This window comes from Scyliorhinus torazame, chromosome 2 (assembly GCF_047496885.1).
Source record: "Scyliorhinus torazame isolate Kashiwa2021f chromosome 2, sScyTor2.1, whole genome shotgun sequence".
In the NCBI taxonomy this organism is placed as follows: domain Eukaryota; kingdom Metazoa; phylum Chordata; class Chondrichthyes; order Carcharhiniformes; family Scyliorhinidae; genus Scyliorhinus; species Scyliorhinus torazame.
Window position 1 is genome coordinate 250668385 of NC_092708.1, and position 25755 is coordinate 250694139.

The window sequence follows — 25755 nt, forward strand, 5'->3', positions numbered from 1 at the left end:
GGATTGGCCACGCTAAATTGCTCCTTAATTGGAAAAATTGAATTGGGTACTCTAAACTTATTTTTTTAAATAGTCAAAGACTGCGGGCGGGATTCTCCCAGCCTTGGGCCGGAGAATCCCCACGAACAGGTCACGCCGCCCCGACGGCGGCACGCGATTCTCCGCAGAGCAGAGAATTGGAGCCGGCGTGGTTGGCGTGGCGCCGGTCAGGGCTGCTCTATGCGGCCGGCCCACCGATTCTCCGGCCAGGATGGGCCGAGCGGCCGTAAGAAAAGAGCCGAGCCCCGCCGGCGGTGTTCTAACCTGCTCTGAGCCGGTGGGACCTCCGTGTGTAAGGGTCAGCCTTTGGGGGGTGAGGCGGCGTCCGACCCCGGGGGGGGGGGGGGGGGGGGAGGGGCCTCCGATGTGGCCTCCGATGTGGCCTCTGATGTGGGGGCGGGGCCTCCGATGTGGCCTGGCCTGCGATCGGGGCCCACCGATCGGCGGGCCGGCATCTGTGGCTGGGGGCCTCCTTTTCTACGCGCCGGCCCCGATGCAACATGGCGCAGGACTACAGGGGCCGGCGTGTTGAAGGAGGCCACTGCGCATGTCCTCATTGGCGCTGGCACAACTGCGCATGCGCGGATCCCGCGGCACATAGTTCGCACCGGGATCTGCAGCTGCAGTGGCGTGAACCGCTCCAGCACTGTGCTGGCCCCCTGTTGGGGCCAGAATTAGTCATGGGAGCGGCCCGTTCACGCCATCGTAAAACGCGACGGCTGTTACGACGACGTGGAGACTCTGCCGTGGGATTGGAGAATCCCGCCCTCTGCTTCCACCACCTTTTCAGAAAGCGAGCTCTAAAGACTCCCAACCCTGTGAGTGAATTATTTTTGCCTCATCTCTGTTTTAAATGGGCAAACCCTTGGGCGGGATTCTCTGACCCCCCGCAGGGTCGGAGAATCGCCAGGGGCTGGCGTGATTCCTGCCTCCGCTGGTTGCCGAATTCTCCGGCACCGGAGATTCGGCAGGGGCGGGAATGGCGCCACGCCGGTTGGCGGGCCACCCCCCCCCCCCCCGGTGATTCTTCGGCCCGGATGGGCCGAAGTCCCGCTGCTGGAATGCCTGTCCCACCGGCGTGGATTAAACCACCTCTCTTACCGGCGGGACAAGGCGGCACGGGCGGGCTCCGGGGTCCTGGGGGGGGGGGGGGGCGCGAGTGATCTGGCCCCGGGGGGTGCCCCCACGGTGGCCTGGCCCGCGATCGGGGCCCACCGATCCGTGGGCGGGCCTGTGCCGTGGGGCACTCTTTTCCTTCCGCCTTCGCCATGGTCTCCACCATGGCAGAGGCGGAAGAGACCCCCTCCACTGCGCATGCGCAGGGATGCCGTGAGCTGCCACTAACGCTCCTGCGCATGCGCCGCCCGGCAATGTCATTTCCGTGGCAGCTGGCGGGGCACCAAAGGCCTTTCCCGCCAGCTGGTAGGGCGGAAATCAGTCCGGCGCGGGCCTAGCCCCTCAAGGTTAGGGCTCGGCTGCTCAAGATGCGGAGGATTCCGCACCTTTGGGGCGGCGCGATGCCGGAGTGATGTGCGCCGTGTTTGGCGCCGGTCGGAGGACATCGCGCCGATTACGGAGAATTTTGCCCCTTATTCTTAAGCAACAACCCCCTAGTTCTAGATTCTCCCACAAGCGGAAACATCCTCTCCACATCCACCCTGTCAACCCTCAGGATGTTATGGGCAAGATTCTCCAATCCCGCGGCAGAGTGGAATTGTCAGGGTGCAAGGCTGGCAGTGATGTGACCTGGGGCTTTGGGTGAGTTGGGGGGGTCATGGTAGGAGGGGTGGAGATCAGGACACCGTTTAAAAATGGCTTCCTGATCACCTGCACTAAGGAGTTCCGCTGAAAGGAGGTCCTCATGCAGGAAATGGGACTAAGTGCAGCCTCGTTGGGGAGTTCCCTGCTGAGGCCCCAAATTTAACGAGTCCTGACAAATAGTGTGTTTCTCGCCGCCGCGAGCGCTGGGAGACATCCGGCTGAACGTGCTCGCCAAGGCTCTCTGTTCCAATTTGGTTAGATCCTGCCTGATATCTTTTTGAAAGTGACCACAAAGCTGATGGATTGCTGGAAATATCTCATGTGCTGTCCTAACCCAGTGACTTCTGACATTCTCCAGCAAGCCTGCTGGGTGTGTGTTCTGTTGCCCGACAGTCGCCGTTACGTGAGCTGGCCCTTTCTATTGGCAGCTGGTATGTGTACTGGTATATTGATGGTGAGAACTGGAAGGTGTTCCTGTATGTTGATATGTGCTAATGTGCTATATTGCTCCTGGTATGTGTGCGCAATCCCGACTGGAGCTGGTGTGCTGTGTTGATGCTGTTTATATGCATGTGTCCTTGCCCGGTGGGAACCCGAGTGTTGTACCACAACCAGTGTTTTAATGTTTGTGAGGAAGTGGAAGAAAAGGCTGTCTGGATCAGAGGCAACTATTGAAATGAGCGTGGTGTCTGTTCAGCTGCGCAGCATAAAGAGCAGTTTGTTCATCCGCACACACAGGCTCAGTTGTGTGCTGCAGCGTCCGTTTTTATTTGACGGATTATTTTATCAGTGTTTATTTTTTAACTGGTTCTTGGCTTTTTTTTAAATGGGGCGGGGCATGGTTTGTTTTGTTTTCCCGACTGAATGCCAAACACAACCTTTGCCAAAGACATTCTTCAGCTGACTGACCACTCTCGTCTTCTTGGCAGATAGGGCAGACTGGCATTGGAAGGGGTCAGTGCGAATGATGGGCATTGGGTCTTGCCTGGCCAGTGTGTGAGGCAGTACGTTGATTGCTCACCTGTTGGGTGAAAGCACAGTTTGGCCTGCCTTTGGCCAAGCAATTAAAGTATGAGACCAGGGACCCAGGATGACCCATTGGACATGGGCACTCAAACGCATTTCACCTGGGTAAGTTATCATTTTGGTTTGGTTTGGTATAAGGTACATGGTACAAGACTGAATCCTTCATTTAATTCACAGCGACGCTATGACATCGAGAAGAAGTCTAGTCACCCCTTATGAAATTTTTTGTTTTGACCTTGTGCATATCTGAAAAAAAAATACATGGTGGCATATTCTCACCCATGTCCTCTGACTCTAAGTGCTGGGCAAGGTACAAAGAAGATTTAGGTAGGTGATCCCAGGTCTGAGAGGTTTGTAACTATCAGGAAAGACTGAGCAAGCTGGCGCACTTTCCTCTGGAAGAAAAGGCTTAACGGTTGACCTGACAGAGGTCTTTTAAATTATAAAGGGGTTCAACAGAGTGCTTGAAAAGCTGTTTCCACGTGTGAGAGCATTTAAAACTACGAACCGTAAATATAAGAGAGTGACAAATAAATCCAGTGAGGAAATAGGGAGAAAATTCTTTGTTGGGAGTATAATGAAAATATGGAACTTGCTATCACACGGCAGCAAGGTGAAAAGCTTGAATATATTTAAGAGAAAGTTAGACATACGAGGGAGAAATTATATAGAAAAATGTGCAGATAGGTTTAAATGAAGTAGAGTGGGAGGAGGTTTGTGCAGAGCAACAACACCAGCATGTGCTTGTTAGGCCGAAAGGCCTGATCCTGGAGCTTTAAATTCCTATCTAATTCTATGTAAATAACACTGGGTCCTGAATCCAAAACATTATTTAGCTTCCAGATACTTCAACCAACCTCAATGAAGGAGGAACACCTCTGTTTAATGTTAATCACATGTAGCAGAAATCCAAAGTAAAACATCCCTTTCAAAACGGTGGCTCGCCATAACAACGATGTGGTTCAGCTGTTTTGTGGTTGGCCTGCTAAAATTTCAGCACGCTGCTAAATAACGGGTTAGCTGTCCAGATGCACGCCCACCACCGAACCAGAAGGTAATGAGTTCAGAGATTTGAGCACATGATGCAGGCTGGCTGAAGGTGTGCAGCACTGTTGGAAGTGCTGTCTTTTGGATGCGACACTAAACGGAGGCCCTGTCAGTCTGCTCAGCTGCATGTTAAAGATCCTGTGGCACTATTTTGAAGACGAAATGGGGTGTTGGCTTGGCTGATACTTGTCGCTCGAACAGATTATCTGGCTGATGTACCATTAATTCACTGCAAGACGATGAGAGTGAGTGAACACAGGCTTTATTAACCAAGAACGTGCCTGGCTGTGTCTGCTGTACAAATGAGCGCCACCCCCAAGCGGCCGGTCTATATACTGTCCGAGGGGGGCGGAGCCATAGGCGGAGCCCACCAGGTTCCAGTACAATACCTGTAAGGAGATCACATTACCATTGGGCCACAGTGCTACACCGACTGCTTATACTATGGTGAATACATTCACCACAATCACCCCCTGTTTAAAAAAAATGAAGTCCAGCGGGGGTGAAGTGGGATCATCATATGTTCAGTCTGTCTGGAAGCCGGATTGTTCTTTTGTGCCTCCTCAGCTCTGGCGGTGCAGCAGGTACGGGCGTTGCAATTGATGACGGCGAGAGCGTGTTGTCTGGAGCTTCGGTCCGGTGTGTCAGCGATGGTTGAGGGGTGGGGGTAGGCAGGGGGGTGGTGGATAGTGGCAGGGGGGTGGTGGATAGTGGCAGGGGGGTGGTGGATGGTGGCAGTGAAGGCTCAGGAGAGTACAGGAGCCCTGGGGGGGGGGGGGGGGGGCATAAGGGATTTGAGGGTGGCGATTGGTGATGGTGCGGCGGGGGGGGGGGGGGGGGTCACGGCCTGGGAACCAGCGGGCGCCAGGTCCCGGAGGGAGACTGTGTCTTGCCGTCCGTCTTGGTGCGCGACGTAGGCATATCGGGGGTTGGCGTGCAGCAGCTGGACCCTCTCGACCAGGGGGTCGGTCTTATGGCTCCTCGTATGCTTCCGGAGAAGGACAGGTCCCGGAGTTGTCAGCCAGGATGGAAGCGAGACCCCGGAGATGGACTTCCCAGGGAAGACAAACAAACGGTCGTGAGGGGTCTCGTTTGTGGCTGTGCAGAGGAGTGATCTAATGGAGTGGAAGGTGTCAGGGAGGACCTCATGGCAGCGGGGAATCGGGAGACTTCTGGACCGAAGGGCAAGAAGGACGGCCTTCCATACCGTCGCGTTCTCCCTCTCCATCTGCCCGTTTCCCTGCCGGTTGTAGCTCGTAGTCCTGCTCGAGGCGATGCCCTTACTGAGCAGGTACTGACGCAGCTCATCGCTCATGAAAGAGGTGCCCCGGTCACTGTGGACGTATGCAGGGAAACTGAACAGGGTGAAGATGCTGTGCAGTGCCTTTATAACAGTGGCCGAGGTCATGTCGGGACATGGGATAGTGAAGGGGAAGCGGGAGTACTCCTCAATGATGGTCAGGAAGTATACGTTACGGTTGGTGGAAGAGAGGGGCCCTTTGAAGTCAATACTGAGGCGCTCAAAGGGCCGGGAGGCCTTTACCAGGTGGGCCTTGTCTGGCCGGTAGAAGTGCGACTTGCACTCTGCGCAGACGTGGCAGTCCCTGGTCATGGCCCTGACCTCCTCGGTGGAGTAGGGCATGTTGCGGGCCTTAATAAAGGGGATGAGCCGGGTGACCCCCGGGTGACAGAGGTCATTGTGGATGGCCTGAAGTCGGTCATCTTGCGCGTTGGCGCACGTGCCGCGGGACAGGGCATCTGAGGGCTCATTGTGCTTCCCAGGGCGATACTTGATATCGTAAGTATAGGTGGAGAGCTCGATCCTCCACCTCAAGATTTTGTCGTTTTTTATTTTGCCCCTTTGTGCGTTGTCAAACATAAAGGCTACCAACCATTGGTCGGTGACGAGGGTGAACTTCCTACCGGCTAGGTAGTGCCTCCAGTGCCGCACAGCTTCCACAATGGCTTGTGCTTCCTTCTCGACAGCGGAGTGTCGAATCTCGGAGGCGTGGAAGGTTCTAGAAAAGAAGGCTACTGGCCTGCCCGCCTGGTTGAGGGTGGCAGCCAGGGCGACGTCTGACACCTTGCTCTCTACCTGAAAAGGGATGGACTCGTCCACCACGTGCATCGCGGCTTTGGCAATATCTGCCTTGATGCGGCTGAAGGCCGAACGGGCCTCAGCCGGCAGGGGGAATATCGTGGCTTTGATAAGTGGGCAGGCTTTGTCCGCATAGTTGGGGACCCACTGGGCGTAATAGGAGAATAGCCCCAGGCAGTGTTTGAGGGCCTTGGGGCTGTGGGGAAATGGAAGTTCGATGAGAGGGCACATGCAGTCGGGGTCGGGACCTAGGACACCATTTTCGATGACATAGTCGAGGATGGCTAGCCAGGTAGTGCGGAAAACGCACTTCTCTTTGTTATATGTGAGGTTGAGAGATTGGGCGGCCTGGAGGAATCTCTGCAGGTTGGCGCCATGGTCCTGCTGATCATGGCCACAGATGATAACATTGTTCAAGTATGGGTATGTAGTCCGCAATCCGTACTGGTCCACCATTCGGTCCATCGTTCTCTGAAAAACCGAGACCCCGTTAGTGACGCCGAGCGGGACCCTGAGGAAGTGGAAGAGTCGGCCGGCTGCTTCAAAAGCAGTGTAGTGGCGCTCTTCCGGGCGGATCGGGAGCTGGTGGTAGGCAGACTTCAGATCGACCGTGGAGAACACCCGGTACTGTGCATTCTGGTTGGCCATCTCCGCTATGCAGGGGAGGGATTACGCATCAAGTTGCGTGAAACGGTTAATGGTCTGGCTGTAGTCCACAACCATCCGATTCTTTTCCCCGGTCCTGACAACCACCAATTGTGCTCTCCAGGGGCTGTTGCTGGCCTCGATGATCCCCTCCCTCAAGAATCGCTGGACCTCCGACTTGATAAAAATCATATCTTGTGCACTGTACCGCCTGCTCCTGGTGGCAACAGCCTTACAGTCGGGGGTGAGGTTCGCAAAGAGTGAATGGGGGAACCTTAAGGGTCGCAAGGCTGCATACAGTGAGGGGATAGGGGTCTGCCGAACTTTAGCGTCAGGCTTCGGTAACTGCATTGGACGTCGAGTCCAAGCAGTAGGGCTGCGCAGAGGTGAGGGAGGATGTACAGTTTAAATTGGGCCTACTCAGGGCCCTGTATCGCGAGGTTCGCGTACCCCCAGATCTGTACCGAATGGGATCCAGAGGTGAGGGAGATTGTCTGGGATGCGGGGTAGATGTGGAGGGAGCAGCGCCTTACCGTGTCGGGGTGGATGAAGCTCTCTGTGCTCCTGGAGTCGAAAAGACAGGGGGCCTCATGCCCATTGACCCGGACGACCATCATCGAATTGCTCAGATGCTTTGACCGCGACTGGTCGAGTGTTACTGTACCGAGCTGCAGGTAGTCTGCGTGGTCTGCGGTACCGAGGTCACATGATGGCAGCCTCCACAGGTCGCACGTGTCGGGCTGAGTCGAAGATGGCGACCAAGATGGCCGCCCCCATCGGTCGCACGAGTCGGCTGGTGTTGAAGATGGCGGCCAATATGGTCGCCCCCACGCGTCGCACGTGTCGGGCTGAGTTAAAGATGGCGCCCCCCACGAGCTGCATGAGGCGGGTGACGCGTCTGAAGGGAGGCGGTACCGGCAGGCACGCAGCCACCTTGTGGGTCTGTGAGTCCGTGGAACGGACCTGGTGAGCTTTTGAATTCGGTGCTTTGGATTGGGCCAGACAGACTCTGGCAAAATGTCCCTTTTTGCCGCAGTCACTGCATGTCGCGGTGCGGGCTGGGCAACGTTGCCGGGGGTGTTGGCCCTGCCCGCAGAAGTAGCACGACAGTCCCCCGGTCTGCACGGGCAGCCGCGCGGCAAAGGCCTGAGACGTAGTCTGGTCTGGTGACGGCCGTGTCGGTGGTGCCCACGAGGGGTTTGCTGGGTCTGCGGGGAATGCGCTGAGGCTCTGGTAGGCCACCTCCAACGAGGTGGCTAATTTTACCATGTCCTGTAGGTCATTGGCCCTGTTTTCCAGCAGTTGCTGCCTGATGTAGTTAGACCAGACCCCAGCCACGTAGGTGTCCCGGATCATCAGCTTCATGTGCTCATCGACCATCACGTCCTTGCAGTTGCGGGCAAGTAGCGTCAGGTTCTCTCTGTACTCGTCCAGTGATTTCCCCGGCGCGTTGACGGCGGGTAGTGAGGAGGTGCAGCGTGAATACTTCATCCATGGGCTTCACAAACTGTCTCTTTAGGATCGCGACCGCTGCTTCGTACGTGGCCGCGTCCTGAATCATACCTGATACTCGGTGGCTCACCCGGCCTTGGAGGAGGCGTAGCTTGAGGGCGTGGGAGGGAGATGTTTCAAAGGAGTCGAGGTAGGCCTCAAAACAGCGGAGCCAGTGGGAGAAGATTTCCTTAGCTTCTGCTGCTCGTGCGTCGAATTCCAGTTTATCAGGCTTTAGAGCTGCTTCCATAGTGATGTCTTTGGTTAATAAATTGATGTACCATTAATTCACTGCAAGACGATGAGAGTGAGTGAACATAGGCTTTATTAACCAAGAACCTGCCTGCCTGTGTCTGCTGTACAAATGAGCAGACACGGTCTATATACCGTCCGAGGGGGGGCGGAGCCCACCAGGTTCCAGTACAATACCTGTAAGGAGATCACATTACCATTGGGCCACAGTGCTACACCGACAGCTTATACTATGGTGAATACATTCACCACACTGGCAATTTTAATATTGTTGTTTATGTGACTAATCAGCCGCTAAAGAATTATGCTGCAAGAAACTTAATTGGCTGTAAAACACTTTGGGCATAATTGTGAATGGCATTGTATAAATGCAGCTCATTCTCTCTAAAGCTACATCATTTTACATTTCCTGGTTTGCAATCAGATTTTGTGGCATCTCTGAGCTTGTGCCACAGAGCCAGCAGCCGTTGTTTGTTAAGACTGGGTGATCTAGACTGTTAAAACAGGCTCCGGCTTGTTCTGAAAGGAGCCTTCGGTTAAATTTCACTTCATATGCCCGACGATACTCCTTAGCTTTGCCCGATGTTGGTGCTTGACGTAGGGTGGTGAGCATTTCTGACAGCTTGGTGGTTAGAGGTATGTTGACCAGGTGATCCAAGGCTCAAGCCCATCTTTTCCACCGAGTCGGTTTATCTGAATTTGGAGCGGCAGTTGAATTCTTGCAGCGAGCCTCCATGCCCCTGAGCTAGGGAGTGGAAGTCAACCAATGTTCCTGCTCACTTGTAAATTGTAGGCGTTGGCCCTGGACGGGATCGGACTGGAACACGAAGCTTCACTGAGTCAAAGAGCCACTGGTACAGTCTGAGGTCACGCATGCATGCAACCACTCTGCTGCCAGTATGACCTACAATGGGATTCAGACTGCCGGACCCGCCATTTTAAAATTCTCACCCTTGCGTACGAATATCCCCATGGCTCTGCCAGCCTCTAACTCTGTAACCTCCAGCCCCGCATCCCTGCGAGATATCTGTGCTTCTCCAACCCTGGCCTCCTGCTTGTCCCCGATTTGCATTGCTCCATCACTGGTATCCAGGCCTTCAGATGCCTTGTCCCTCAGCCCTGGATTTACCTCCCTGAACTGCTTTGCCTCTCTCTACTCCTTTAAGATGTTCTTTCACACTACCTCCTTGCCCAAATTTTTGATCACCACCTAACATATCTCCTTATCGCATGGATGTTCCTCTCGCACCTGGAGTACTGTGTACTGTTTTGGTCCCCTTTTGTGGAGGGATGTAGTTGCATTGGAGGCAGTTCAACGAAGGTTCACTGGATTGATTCCAGGGATGAGGGACTTGTCTTATGAAGCGAGATTGAGCATTTAGGCCTCTACTCTCTTGAGTTTAGAAGAATGAGAGGAGTTCTAACTGAGGATATAAGATAAAAGGTATTGACAAAGTCGACATAGAGCAGATGCTTCCTCTGGTGGGGCATTCTAGAATGAGAGGTCATCGTTTTTAGGATAAGGGGCAACAGATTTGAAACGGAGATGAGGAGAAATTACTTCTTTAAAAGGGGCGTGAACCTGTGGAATTCACTACCTCAGAGTGTGGTGGATGCCGGGATGTACATTTATGAGGAGATAGGCAGATTTATAATTAGTAATGGGTTGAAGGGACCGGCACAGTGGTTAGCATTGCTGCCTCACGGCACTGAGGAACCATGTTCGATCCCGGCTCTGGGTCACTCTCCGTGTGGACTTTGCACATTCTCCCCGTGTTTGCGTGGGTTTCGCCCCCACAACCCAAAGATGTGCGGGGCAGGTGGATTGGCCACGCTAAATTGCCCCTTAATTGGGAAAAATGAATTGGGCACTCTAAATTTATTGAAAAAAAAAGAATGAGTTGAAGGGTTATGGAGAACGGGCAAGAAAGTGGAGTTGAAGCCGAGACGAAATCCTGATCGTAGTGAATGGAGGGGGGTACTGGAGGGATTGAATTGCCTACTCCTGCTCCTAGTTTATATGTGGCTTGGTGTCAAATACTTTATGGTAGAACTTGAGTGAAAACCTTTGTGACGTTTTACTACATTAAAGATGCTATTAGGAGGCAAGTCATTATTTTTGTCAAGATCTAGCATGGTAACTGTTTCTTTGTTCCTCCCGATGTTTATTCACACAATTCTCGAGTTTAAATCTCCTCCCGATTTAATGCCCCCACTTTACATATATTTTAAAATTTAGAGTACCCAATTAATTTTTTCCAATTAAGGGGCAATTTAGCGTGGCCAGTCCACCTGCCCTGTACATCTTTGGGTTTTGGGGGTGAAACCCACTCAAACACGGGGAGAATGTGCAAACCCCACACGGACAGTGACCCAGAGCCGGGATCGAACCTGGGACCTCGGCCCAATGAGGCAGCAGTGACAACCACTGCTGCCCCCACCTTGCATATATTGATCGCTCCCGTCCCTCAGACATAAGCAGCACGGATTTGCTGCTGACCCCTCGGTCCAGGTTAGTCTCCTAGAATCAAATTTTATGGCACGGAAAGAGGTCACTTGTTTGCCAAACCTCCAGGAATGTCAGGAATAAAACATTGAACTCCTGGACACAACTGGGAGTAAAATCCAGGAGAAAAAGCTTGTATTTCTTTATTTTCTTTTTTTAAAAGAAATATTTTTAGTCTCCTCCTTTTTCACATTTTCTCCCAAATTTGCACCCACCAACAATAAACAATAATCAGTAACGAATGCAATCTCAATCTCCATATCAACAACAACAATCCCATCCTCCCACCAAACCCCCAAACAGCGGCCCGCATGTTAACATAAACAAATAAAACAAAGGAATCAGGAATCACCCATAGTTACCATTAACAAATACAGTCACCCACCCCCAACCCTCCCAACACCAGCCCCCCCTGCCCCACTAATATCCCATGTTATCCAATTCTTGAAAGTGCATAATGAATAACGCCCATGAATTGGAGAACCCTCCATCCTTCCCCTCAGTTCAAACTTAACCTTCTCAAGAGTCAAGAATTCCAGCAGGTCCCCCGCCATGCCAGGGCACAGGGTGGAGAGGTTGCTCTCAATCCCAACAGGATCCGCCTTCGGGCGATCAACGAGGCGAAGGCTACAACATCTGCCTCCGCACCCGTTTCCAACCCGGCTGGTCCGCACCCCGAATATGGCCTCCCGAGGGCCCGGGTCCTGTTTCACGTGCACCACTTTAGAGATTACCCTAAAAACTTTCTTCCAGTAATCCTCCAGCTTTGGACAGTACCAAAACGTATAAACGTGATTTGCGGGCCCCCCCCCCCCCCGCCCCGCAATGTTCACGCACATCTTCTACCCCCTCAAAGAGCCGACTCATCCTCGCCCTTGTAAGGTGTACTCTATACGCCGCCTTCAGCTGTATCAGCCCCAACCTCTCACACGAGGTGGAGACGTTCCTTCTTCGGAGCACCTCACACTAGAAGCCCTCCTCCATACCCTCTCTCAATTCTTGCTCCCACTTTGCTTTGATCCCTCCCCATAAACCACCGATATTACTCCTTTCTCCAGTCCCCCTGTCATCAGCACCTCCTCCAGCAATGTGGAGGCTGGCTCCACTGTATCTCCTTCCTGGCAAAATCTCGAATCTGCATATATCTAAACATTTCCCCCTGCTGCAGCCCATACTTCGCTCCCAGCTCCTTCAGTCCTGCAAACCGTCCCCAAGAAACAAATCTTTTATTATCTTAATCCCCTTCTCCTCCCATTTCCGAAAATTTCCGTCCCACTTCCCTTGCTCTATCTGTGGTTCCCCCGAATCGGCATTTCCCTTGACCCTGCCCCCAGGGGTTGGCGAAACTGCCTCCAAATTCTCAATGAAGCTATTATTACCGGACTCCCTGAGTACTTCCCCGGGGCTATCGGGAGCGGCGCTGTTGCAAGTGCCTTCAATCCCGACCCCCTGCACAAACTCTCCTCCATTCTGACCCTCTGAGAATCAACCCCTTTGACCCAGCTCCGCACCTTCTCCACATTCTCCGCCCAGTAATAATACATCAGGTTTGGGAGACCCAACCCCCCCTGCCTGCCTTCCTCTCTGTAGTAGCACCTTTCTAACTCTGGCCACCTTCCCTCCCCATATGAACGAGGTAATCATTTGTTCAATCTTTCTAAAAAATGTCTTTGGCAGGAAAATCGGCAGGTATTGGAAAATAAACAGAAATCGCAGCAACACATTCATTTTAACCGCCTGTACCCAACCCGCCTGTGACAGAGGGAGACCATCCCACCTTGCCAGATCAGCTTTCACTCTCCCCACCAAACTAGAAATGTTGTACCTGCGGATCCCCCCCCCACTCCCAAGCAACCTGCACCCCCAGATACCTAAAGTGAGTCCCTGCCCTACGGAATGGCAGCCTCCACCCCCGGCCGAAACACCACAAAATATTCACTCTTGTCGAGATTTAATTTGTACCCCGAGAAAGACCCAAACACCCGAAGCAGCTCCAATATTCCCCCGATTGCCACACTTGGTTCCAACATGTATAACAACAAGTCATCGGCATATAAGGACACCCTATGCTCTATCCCCCCCCCACACTATCCCTTTCCATAACCCCGAACTTCCTAACGTGATGGCCAACGGCTCAATCGCGAGTGCAAACAGCAGGGGGGACATCGGACATCGCTGCCTAGTCCCACGGTGGAGAGAAAAGTATCTCGAGCTGATGTTGTTTGTGCGGACACTCACCCTCGGCTCCTTATATAGTAGCTTTACCCAGTTCACAAATCTGGGTCCAATCCCAAACCGCTCCAGAACTACCATCAAGTACCCCCATTTTACCCGGTCAAACGCCTTCATGGCATCCAATGCCACAACCACCTCTGTTTCCTTCCCCTCCGCCGATGCTGTAACCACGTTCAATACCCTTCTAATGTTTGAAAAGAGCTGCCTCCCTCTCTCAAACCCCATCTGATCTTCATCTATCACCTTCGGGAGGCACTTCTCCAGCCTACCCGCCAGCACCTTCGCCAATATCTTTGCGTCCACGTTTAAAAGTGATCCGGGCCTATACGACCCACACTCCGCCGGATCCTTATCTTTTTTAAACAACCGGGAAATTGATGCCTACCCCAAGGTTTGTGGTAACACCCCCTTCCCTATTGCCTCCTCAAACATCCCCACCATCAGGGGTGCCAGCTTATCCTTGAATTTTTAATAATATTCCACCGGAAACCCATCCGGCCCTGCCACCTTCCCCGACTGCATCCCCCCAATCGCATCTTTTATCTCCTGCTCCACTATCGTCCTAATGTTTTTTTTTTAAATTTAGAGTACCCAATTCATTTTTTCCAATTAAGGGGCAATTTAGCGTCACCAATCCACCTAGCCTGCACATCTTTTGGGTTGTGGGGGCGAAACCCACGCAAACACGGGGAGAATGTGCAAACTCCACACGGACAGTGATCCAGAGCCAGGATCGAACCTGGGACCTCGGCGTCGTGAGGCAGTAATGCTAACCACTGCGCCACCGTGCTGCCCTGCTCCTTCTAATGTAGCCCTGTCCCCCTCCCCTAACCTTGGGTACTCCAGCCCATCTAAAAATTATTGCATTTCTCGGTCTCCCCCTGGAGGCTCTGACCTGGACAACCTCTCATAGAATTCCTCAAAGACCTTGTTAATCAGATCCGGAGCAAACACCAACTTCCCTGCCCTGTCCCGCACCTGAACAATTTCCCTTGCCGCCGCCTCCCTCCGAAGCTGACCCGCTAACATGCCCCGCCTTCTCTCCATGCTCTTAAACTGCACCCCTTGCTCGCCTCAGTTGGCGCACAGCCTTGTTTATTTCCTCTTGTAAGAATTATTTCATGAGTCATTTGAGATGTACAAGTGGTTAAAGGTAAGTGGTAGTGTGATGAAACTTCCAGGAATACGTCATAGCTGAGTTGGCAAGCCTCGGTCTTTCACTTGCTTGAGTTTAACAAAGAGTAGTATTCTTGTAAACACTTGTTTTTAAAGTGGAATCCCAGAGTCCGGTTTGGGGTACAGGACCTGAGTAACATTAGGTAATTGTAGCAGGCTTTAGAGGAACAGATGCCTCTGCTCCAATGGTTCCCAACTATTTTGTTCCACGCAAATAGCTAAGTAAACAAAATTAAATTAACTGAGGGACAAATTAAAGGGACAGGCCCTTAAAGGGAAAATGCTTTAAACAAAAAAAAAAAAATCCCAAATGAAACTTAAAGACATCAAACTAAAATCTAATTATAGCGCATGGAAGGTCTCGAGCCTGTGGCCCCTGCATGCTCCCTCTCCAGGGACCCCCCCGCCGTCAACGTAACCGCGAAAGAGGGGCAGACAGTCGGGTCGGACAACCTCCTCGATCGGCCACTGCCTGGACCTGTTGATGGCAAGCTTAGCCAGACCCAGGAGCAGGCCCTCCTCCCTACCTGCCCCTCTCCGCACCGGGTGCCTGTAGATCAGGAGCGTGGTGCTGAAGTGCAACCAAAGCTGCAACAAAAAAGCTGGGGTTTCCTCACCTCAATCATGTGTCTGTTGGGGGGCTAATTGATCGAGATTAATCACCATAATTAGTCACTGCTGTATCATGTGCCTTCCCGGATATTGAACTTAATGGACCTTGGACTTCTCTCATCTTGCAATTCCTATCTTCAAACTTCTGCGCCTTAGTTAAACAGCACAGTCTCCATTGACAATGATGAAGCGTGAATTCATGGCCCAAACCTTTTGAATGAAGCGACAATTTGTGGCCCTATCTGCCCTCTTAGCTGCAGTGTTTCGATCCCAGTTAATGTTACAACTGGATGAGAAGATCCCAGAATGGAACCCTGGTTGAAAAGACACATCGCCGAGAAATACAACATTATCAAACAGCACACAGGTTAGATAGTGGGGAATGTGCGCCCGAGAACGCACAGAGCCCCGTTTTCTGCACTGAGGAGCTTCGCTCGCTGGAACTCCTCAGTGTAGCGAGAGATGAGGATGCCATTTTTACATGCCGTCCCGATCTCTGGAGCTTCCGATCCGACGCCCCCCCCCCCCCCCCCATACAAGCCCCAACTGACTGAGGGGGGTCCCTGGGCCCTCCTGCCCCCATTACCCCCATAGGGCACCCCGGGCAAGATTGGCACCATGTGAAAAATGCCAGCGTGGCACCTCAGCAGTGCCAAGCTGGTACCCTGGCAGTGCCACCTGTGCCTCTTGGCACTGCTAGGGTGCCCAGGTAGCATCAGCAGTGTCAGGATACAACCCTTCCCAAAGGGCATGCACCTAGGGCCGTCGATCCCTCGCGAGACCCCCACGAGTGCCTTGCCATCTGGTCTCCCGTTTGTGGAGACCAGTACTGAAAGGTGCTTGCCTGACGTTTCCAAGGCAAAGGGGATGGATCCTGGTGCCTTGGGAAACTGCACATGAAAATCGCTTATTATCACAAGTAGGCTTCAAATGAAGTTACTGTGAAAAGCCCCTAGTCGCCACATTCCGGCGCCTGTTCGGGGAGGCTGTTACGGGAATTGAACCGTGCTGCTGGCCTGCCTTGGTCTGCTTTCAAAGCCAGCGATTTAGCCCTGTGCTAAACAGCCCCTGCATATTAAAGTGATACTAGCTGTCTCGCTCTAATATGCAGAATTGTGAAAAAGTGGTCTCGCCCACAATGGGCGGGATTTACATCACAACATCTCAGTAGATCATGGTGGATCTTGTGAAGTGTTGTGAGCCGTGTAGATCCCGGGAGCGGGGTCTCCCGGCTTCTGTCGACCACATTGCGCCACGGCAAGCTGCTATTCAGGCGCAGAGTGGTTGTTTGATTGAGTCCCTGGTTTCTAATGTTTATCAATACAAATATAAATCCCTTGAAACAACCTTTGTTTTCCTAAGCAGGACTGGTTTAGCTCAGTGGGCTAGACAGCTGGTTTGAGATGCAGAACAAGGCCAGCAGCGTGGGTTCAATTCTTGTACCAGCTTACCCGAACAAGCACCGGAATGTGGCGACCAGGGGCTTTTCACAGTAACTTCATTGCAGTGTTAATGTAAGCCTACTTGTGACAATACAGGTTATTTATATTTTATTTAATAGGAGGTAAAAGATGGTTCAGTGCTATTCGAAGAGCAGCAGGGGAACTCTCCCTGATGACCTGACCTGTATTTATCCTTTAGTCAACATGACTGCACACAGATTTATGTGGCCACATGTCACGTGGATGTTTGTTGGGATCTTGCTGTGTGCAAGTTGGCTGCCACCTTTCCTCCATTACAACACTTCCCAAGTGCTTCATTGGCTGTAGAGAGTTTTGGGCTGTCCATGGCAGTGCTGTTTCGATTTTCCGTGCACCTGTTTGCACTGGCAGGAAGGTTGATAAACAGACACAAAATATACCTGCGAGTGATCACTGACAAAAGAGTTGGGTTGGGGGTGGGCAAGATTGGGGAGATGAGAATTCTTGTTTCAGATCGGATTGTTACAATCTTTAATGGACTCTTTCGAAGGAAGCAGATCCAGCAGACACTTTCTAAAATTAAATCAGCTATATATACTTGTCAAGGAACCGTTCACGGTTGAAAATGAAATGAAGTGAAAATGAAAATCGCATATTGTCACAAGTAGACTTCCAATGAAGTTACTATGAAAAGCCCCTAGTCGCCACATTCCGGTGCCTGTTTGGTTGATGGGGCAATGAACAGAGTGCACAACTAATTGTCTAATTCTTTCAAAGAACCAAGACAATCACAAGGGGCCGAATGGCTTTCACCTGCCTAATTCCATGAGTGCACAGAGCCTTTACCTCAGGGGAGCCAATTTCCGTATTTCTGCAAAAGGATGGCACGGTGAGGATCCTTCTTCATGCTTGGTACTCCCAAGAATATCAAGTTTTCTGATCAGTTGGCTGGACGGCTGGTTCGTGTTGCGGAGCGATGCTTTTACCCGTCTAAAATCTACCTGTTTTGAAAGTCCTATTGATCCTCAGCATCCACAGCCTTTTGAGGGAGAGAATTCCAGGTTTCCACTTTGTGGAAAAAGCACTTCCAAGTTTCATTTTGTAAGTAAGCTAGCTCTACTTTTTCTGTGCCTTTGTTCTGATCTCCATGTTATCCACTTATCTGGTTATTTTGATTGGATAATCTCTTGGCCATTTAAACTCCAGGAAATGCAAACTTTGTAACTGCAACTTGTTCATATAATTCGGCCCCAAAGGCTATCGCTCTGGTCCATTTGTGCTGTCCGGCCTATCCAGGCTAATAAATCGATCCTGAGAGGCAGTTCCCAAGGCCAGTCGCAGGACTCCAGCAGAGGTTTGGAAAACTGAAACGTCGCTTCCACATTTATTATTCCAGGACCTTGACCTGAATATTTCACCTGTTGGGTGTGCTCGCGAGTGGGGGGGGGGGGGGGGGGGGGGGGTCGAGGGGGGGGGTCGAGGGGGGGGGGGGTCGAAGAGGACATGAAATGCGTTCCTGGTCACGGTCGGTCCCAGAGTTCAATTTCACTCTAGCTGACCAACTAACGACCATCAAATGAAATGCATTCTGTGAAAAGATGAGCGCTGCCGGGAGAGCGGGTGCCAAGAACAGGGAAGGTGCGAGCTGGCATTTCAAATGTGCTCCCTCTTAGGGACAGCCTCTGCGGTACTGTGTCAGCGAGCTGCTGACCCGTGAAAAATAAATATCAGCATCAAAACTAATTCACGGGTGAATAGGCGGCACAATTGTACACAGGCCCCAGACAGTTCATTTTGCCCTGGATCGAGGATGAAACTAGAAGCTAGAGCGTGATGGCCGCCTGCCAACTATAAAAGCAGGCGGGTGGTGTAAAATTGTGTTCAATTGGCCCCTGCCTGCTCAATTGTTGGTAGGGGCGCTCCCGACCCTTGTGTGTGCCCACTGACCAAGATATTGCGAGAGTATGTTGCTCTCTTTTGTGGCTGTAAATATGGCGGTTAATAAGGTCGCCTTTCTTAATCTTAATTACGAATATGCTTTCAGAGTCGCCAAGTATCTCTCGATACCGCCACAAGGTTCAACCGAATACCGATCAAAGAGTAAATACACCACTTAGTTAGTTCAAAGTCAATGATACTTTATTTACACACAGTATGGTTTACTCATGCACAATAACACTACAGGCTAAACTATATCTATCACTAACACCTATACTTAACTTCGGATACCCGCTTAGGTCAGAGGAACAGTGGCCGTTGTTCGGATCTGAGGCTGTTGGGTTCGAAGAGGTAACAGGAGTATAGCTATGGTCGTCCGTCTGGTAGCGAGCGTTGAACTTGAACTTACTTGCTTCTGGTGGTGCAGGTGGAAGGGCCTCTCCAGTTGAGAGCCGATTCCAAGAGAGCGAACACAGGGCGGGGTTCCTTCTTATACTCAGAGGGGCTTTGCACGCTTTTAGGCGGGCCTTAAACTTGGTCCCAATCAATTGGGCAGCTTCTCGATCACCGCCTTCGACCTGAGCCAATAAAGGGGCGGGTGCCTTGATGACTGGGCGTGTCCTAAGTGGCCATTGGCCTTGCTTTGTTTGTTTCTTCTTGCTGAGGTATTGGCGCCGGAATGTCTGGGACGGTATCAGCTACCTGAGCACTCGTCCTTGTTCATCGGAGGATGGGCCATCAATGTGCGAATCGGCCAAGAGTTTCGGTTCTGCCTGCAGTCTGTCGTCTAAATACACATTCAGGCTCTGTGCCTGCTTGTTACTTTGCATTGTCTCTTTTTCCCTGTATGCTCTGCGAGTGTCCATTTTATATGCTGAAAGTGGCCATCCCAGATGGCTACAAATGTGCAATGACTTTGGGATGCGGGCTGACGTCTTCCTCGCGATTTCACACGTCTCCATTTTGGCTGCGCGCCCATCTGACCAGCGTAAAATTCTTGTGACTAAGGCCAGCATTTTCTAGCTCTGTGCCAGCTTTTAGTGATTTAGGTACAGTGTGGTCTAAATTCCCTTGCTCCTTGAGCTTCTCATCGCGAGCCATTCAGAAAATATTCCAGCTTGCCTTTCTCCGATCAAAAGGATGACGTCACACTCTGTGCTCTGAGCCAATTATAATCCAACCCCTTTTGCTTGTCACTTGAATCAGAATGCAACATGAAAAATAGGAGTTGGCGTAGGCCATTCACCCCTTTGACCCTGTTCTGCCAGTCAATGCGATCATGGCTGATTTATGGCTTCAGCTCCACTTTTCCACCCTCCCCATATCGTCTTGATTCCCTGAAAGATGCAAATTCTGTTTATCTCAGCCTTAAATGTATTCCATGATGGAGCATTCACAACCCTCTCAGGTAGAGAATGCCCAAGAGGCCCACCTTCTGAGTGAAGCAATTTCTCCTCATCTCAGCCCTAAATGATTGGCCCTTGCCCTGAGACTGTGCCCCGTGTTTACAATCAACAGCCAGGGGAAACTACCTCTGTGTCCACCCTGTCAAGCTCTTTCAGAGTCAGGTATAGAAGTTTTTTTTTCTTTTTTATAAATTTAGAGTACCCAATTTTCTTTTTCCAGTTAAGGGGCAATTTAGCGTGGCCAATTCATCTCGCCTGCACATCTTTGGGTTATGGGGGTGAAACCCACGCAGACACAGGGAGAATGTGCAAACTCCACACGGACAGTGACCCAGAGCCGGGATTTGAACCCGGGTCCTCAGCGCCGTAGGCAGCAGTGCTAACCACTGTGCCGCTGTGCTGCCTTGTCAGATGCAGAAGTTGTTTGTCTTTTCTCTCCCTTTGAAAATGTAGGTACCCAAGGCAGGCCTCCTGGTTAGTTGTCAGGAAGCATTTCTTTTTAAAGAGTATTGAAAGTGAATTCATAGAATGTGGATGTCGCTGGCTGGGCCAGCATTTGTAGGCATCCCTAATTGCCTTTGAGCTGTCACATGTAGGCCAGACCAGGTGAGGATGGAAGATTTCCTTCCCAAAGGACATTAGTGGACCAGATGGGTTTTACGACAATCAACAATGGTTTCATGGTCATCATTAGACTTTTAATTCCAGATATTTTATTGAATTTGAATTTCACCATCTGCCCTGGTGGGATTGGAACCTGGGCCCCCGGGGCAATACCCTGAGTCTCTGTGTTGTTAGTCCTTTGACAATACCACTACACTACTGCCTGCACCTTTACCCCTGATGGTCCCGTCCAGCAATGTGTAGGGTCCTTTACCGAGCTGCCGTACTGTGCCAGTGTGAACCTTAGTGTAATGTTGTTGCCCTTCTTTAGGATGACGCAGTGTTCAGGCGGCCAACAGGCATGGTTCACAGGATTATCCCCAGAGCATTACCCTCAGTCCCTGGATTATGAGTCCAGTGACAATACTACCACACTACTGTGTGGAGTTTGTATGTTCTCCCCATGCCTGGGTGGGTTTCCTCCAGGTGCTCCGATTTCTTCCCACAGTCCAAAGATGAGCAGGTTAGGAGGATTTGCCATACTAGATTGCCCCTCATTGTCACAAGATCAGATGGGGTTATGGGGATGAGGTGGGGGAGTGGGCCTAGGTAGGGTGCTCTTTTTATAAAAAAAAAAAAATGAATCAACTGAATAGTTTTGAGGGGCTAAGAATTGATGGAACTTTGAAAAAACGACTTGGGTTTTACAGTGCTTTTCATCGCCACTGACTTGTCTAAAAGGACAATTGTCAGAAACACAGCAGCTAGTTTTGTGCACAGCAAAGTCCATTTGTGGTGATGTGGACTGAGGATTAATTATTGGCCCAGAACCCTGGAGTATCCTCTGGTCTTCGTCGATGAAGTGGTGCATGGGGTCTTTCACATCCAACCGAGAGGGCCCCTCTGGTAGGGCTCTGATCTGAAATATAAGAGCTGGGTGGCGATTATTTGTGTGGCTCATTGTACAGATTCTTGAGAAGTGAACTTTGCCTCGCTCCTCATTCCACCCCCCCCCCCCCCCCCCCCCCCCCCCCCCCAACCAGAGTAATCCCAAAGTAATCCTCCTAACTGGAACAACAGAAAACACATTAACGAGATCATTACAAACACTGTAATGAAGGGCATGTTTCCAAGTCAGAGACAAGGTGATTGGTACCTTTCACCCTCCCTGATTAATGGCAATCAACCTGGTTTACAAAGTCTCCTGTTTCTAAAGGTTCTTTATTCTTTCTGTTCAATTTTCTCCATTTGCGCAGTGGGTGGCATGCATGCCTCCCCATTCCAGAGACTTGATCCCACAATCCAGGTTGGCACTCCCTTTAAGGGTGAGCCCTTGCGGTCCACGTGACCGGATTGGGGCCGATCACACAGGAGTGGGTGCACCCGGTCCAATGGGGGAAAAGCCCAGGGCTCAGGGAGCGGGGTCCCAGGCAGAGTGGACTGGAGCCAGAGAGTGAAGACCTCTGTGCATGTGTATAGTTTACCTTTACTTGTTACCGATCTGCCCTTGTTCCGTTATACTGAAAGTCTCCCTAGTATTGCCTCAAGCCACCACATTGGCGATGAGTGTTAACTGTTCGATCGCAAGTCCGCTGTATTTCAGAATTTGCGGGGGAAGGGAGAAGCCTCCAAAACAAACAGAGAAGTCGAAAAGCGCCGATGGCATCATAAAACCGTGAGTGAAAAATGCCCAAGATTGGGAAGTTAGAGCCATTCGATGGTCAAGGCCGAAGATTGGCACCAGTATATTGAGCGGCTCCATTACTTCTTTACAGCAAACAAAATAACGGGTGGGGTGGGCAGGGGGTTTAAACAAAGATTATCCTATTCACAATTTGTGGGCCAACGACCTACAACGTCATAAGACATTTGACATCCCCAGAGGCTCCTGACACAAAGTCACTTGACCAGTTGGTCAGGGAGCATTTCAAACCAGATCATCAATCACATTACAGCGACACTAATTCAGTTAATCTGTCAGGGACCCAGGAGAGATGATCTCCACCTTCGTTGCCAGACTTTGCCAAATGGCTGAGTATTGTGAGTTCAGTACAGCGCTCAACGACATGCTGCGTGATCGTTTAGTCTGCGGTACTAACAACATAAGTGTGCAAAAGAAACTTCAGGCTGAAACGAAGGTTAACCTAGGCAGGACAATCGAGATTGCTCAGGCAACCGAGTTCACCGAGAGGAGCATGTCAGAGCTTGAAAGCGTACAAGAGGGTGAGGTGAACCAGCTGTGGGGCTGTATGGCTGCAAGGTGTGCACCAGGTTGACAGGCACAGAGGATATTCTGCCACATTCCCAGGAACATATTCGTAGTCCATAGCCAGAGAAGAAAATGGGCTGTCAGCCCAGAAGTCAGGACAACTGCTATCGATGTGGGGGGCGGACCGCCCTCCGGAATCGTGCCGCTGCAGAGTTTATTTGTTTTCCGTGCACTAGGGAGGGCCCTATCCAGGCCCGTTACCGTGCCAGGCAGAACGCAGCAATTCAAAAACAAGTCATGACTCCTTTGAACAAAGTGGAGAGGAATTCAGACGAAGAACCTGAAGTGTACAGACTAAACATGGTCAGAGTGAGAAAATCAGCCCCAATGGAGATAGTCCTCACAGTAAATGGAAGACCACTAAAGATGGAGGTTGATACCAGGGCGTCAGCCACACTGTGGGCAAACAAAACGTTTGAATGTCTTCGAGGAGGGTTTGAGTCTTTGACCTTGAGTAGCACAATGGCCAATTTGGGGGCAATCTAAAAATATTGCGAACAACCACAACACCAGTATTATATCGTCAACAAGAAGATGTCCACCTACCTATGATTATTGTCGAGGGAAATCGACAAAATCTCATGGGACGGGCTTTAAAAAATAATAATTTGCAGGATGTGGGCGTTGCTAGTTCGGCTCGTTATTGTCCATCACTAGTTGCCCTTCAGAAGGTGGTGGTGAGTTGCCTTCTTGAACCGCTACAGTCCTTGAGGTGTACATACACCCACAGTGCTGTTAGGGAGGGGTTTCCAGGATTTTGTCCCAGCGACAGTGAAGGAATGCCGATATGTTTCCAAGTCAGGGTGGTGAGTGACTTGGACGGGAACCTCCAGGTGGTGGGGTTCCCAGGTATCTGCTGTTCTTGTCCTTCTAGATGGTAGTGGTCATGAGTTTGGAAGGTGCTGTCTTTGGAACCTTGGTGAGTTGGTGCAGGGCATCTAGTAGATGGTACACACGGCTGCCACTGTTTGTCGGTGATGGAGGGTTTGAATGTTTGTGGAAGTGGGAGCAATCAAGTGGGCTGCTGGGTCCTTGATTTGGTTGCACCAAATCAAGTTGAACTGGTTGGAAATTTTCAAAATCTCAGACGTCTTCCAAGAAGTCCTATGCAAATATAAAGACGTATTCCAGAACGGGTTGGGTTGAATAAAGGGAGTAAAGGCCAAGATTTGCATCAACCCTGACTCATCACCAAAGGTTTTTCAGGACGAGAACGGTTCCTTCTGCCTTGCACTAAAAAGTGGAAGCCGAATTTAAACGCCTGAAAGAATCGGGTATTATCAGACCCTGACAGTTTTCAAAATGGGCAGCCCCCATTATTAAAATCCCTGCATTAAAACGGACTGCTCCGTTTGAATATGTAGGGACAACAAGCTTACAATCAACTAGGCAGCCCAAGTAGACAAATATTACCCATGTCAAATGGGTTAGCAGAGAGAGTGGTGCAGGTGTCCAAAACATCCATGAAGAAGCAGTCCAGCAGACCACTATGCCTTAGGTTGGCCAACTTACTTATCTTGTAATGCCATCCCCCATGCCACCATGGGCGTCACACTGGCTAAATTACTTATGGGCCATCATTTCTGGGCCCGGCGGGACTTGGTTTTCCCAAATGTGGCAGGGGGTTGGGGTGGGGGTTGCGGGGCGCTGGGGGTGGGGGCACTGCATGCAACCCAGAGGAAACCGCACATTTTGCACAAAGGGGATAATCATTTCAAGTGGGTGACCTGGTCCTTTGTCAGGAACTTTGCCTCAGGCCCACTATGGCAATCAGGCAGAAGTCAGGCCCAGTAGTGGATTTGAACGGCAGAACAATCTTCCACGGATGACAGCGTTGCTACTTCAGAGTTCAAGGAGCTGATTAGGGGACTAAGGCTGTCTACAAGATCCAGAAAACGCCCGACAGATTGGCATTATGATGAACTGTTATGGACATTGCAATCGTTGACTGTACTTCAAAAAGTACTTCATCATAGATTATCATAGAATTTACAGTGCAAAAGGAGGCCATTCGGCCCATCGAGTCTGCACCAGCTCTTGGAAAGAGCACCCTACCCAAGGTCAACACCTCCACCCTATCCCCATAACCCAGTAACCCCACCCAACACTAAGGGCAATTTTGGACACGAAGGGCAATTTATCATGTCCAATCCACCTAACCTGCACATCTTTGGACTGTGGGAGGAAACCGGAGCACCCGGAGGAAACCCACGCACACACGGGGAGGATGTGCAGACTTCGCACAGACAGTGACCCAAGCCGGAATCGACCCTGGGACCCTGGAGCTGTGAAGCAATTGTGCTATCCACAATGCTACCGTGCTGCTCTAATTGGCTCTAAAGTACTTTGGGGGAATAAAAGGAAGACTTGCATTTACATAGCACCTTTCACAACCACAGCATGATCCATAGAGCTTTATAGCCAATGACGTCCTTTTAAAATGTACCATTACAATACCGGAATGTTATAATGCCTTGAGCTGTGCTCGGGTCATAGGTTTGAGTTTAGTACCTGCCAGTAGTTGGGGATAATTATGCCAGAGTCTTTGGCCTGCTTACACATGCCCAGAGCATTTATTAGTAAAGCATCTGCATGACAGCGAGCATAAACGATGGGTCAAATGGCCTCCTTCTGTGATATTATGCCAGGTCTGCATATTTGAGTTAGCAACTGTAAAATATCCTTATTTCTTCTTTCCCCTCCCAGAATCTCCCAGGACATCTTCAGCCTCTTCACTGAGCAGCCATGACAGGATGTCCACGGTCACCGCCTCCACCAGCTCTACGTCAGTCAACACCGACTGCTCGGACTATGAGCGCTCGGTGAGTGCCAGCTCCTCAGGCTCTTTGCAGGATTGCCGTGGTCCCTTTGGAACCCCGCCCCTTGGCAGCCAGCTCCTGGAGGCCGGGCCCCCAATGGAGGAATGCGTCCAAGTGGAGCTGGCTCCACCTCTGCGCGCGCGGAAGGCTGATCTTGCCCGCAACAACAACAACAACACGCCGGACCGGATGAGCCTGGATGTCAACTTCCTCCAGGCCCCTTTGTCTCCCATAGCAACCAGGGCCATGGCCCCCAACCCCAAGCTGTCGTACGTGGACAGGGTCGTCATGGAAATAATTGAAACCGAGCGGATGTATGTGCAAGATCTGCGGAGCATCATTGAGGTGGGTGTCTAACATTCCTGTACCAGTTCTATAGACAAAACAAGGTCTATGGAGCTAAATGTCAAT

The 25755-nt window shown here is 51.1% G+C and overlaps 1 protein-coding gene across 1 annotated transcript in view; it reads left to right on the forward strand.

The window, feature by feature from the left end:
- The window catches only part of LOC140397237 (pleckstrin homology domain-containing family G member 3-like), a 322242-nt gene that overhangs the window by 189368 nt on the left and 107119 nt on the right, over positions 1-25755 (forward strand). Inside the window, exon 4 of the mRNA XM_072486140.1 lies at positions 25232-25689. Within this exon, the coding sequence (XP_072342241.1) occupies positions 25232-25689 (458 nt within the window). The remainder of the gene's footprint in view (positions 1-25231; positions 25690-25755) is intronic.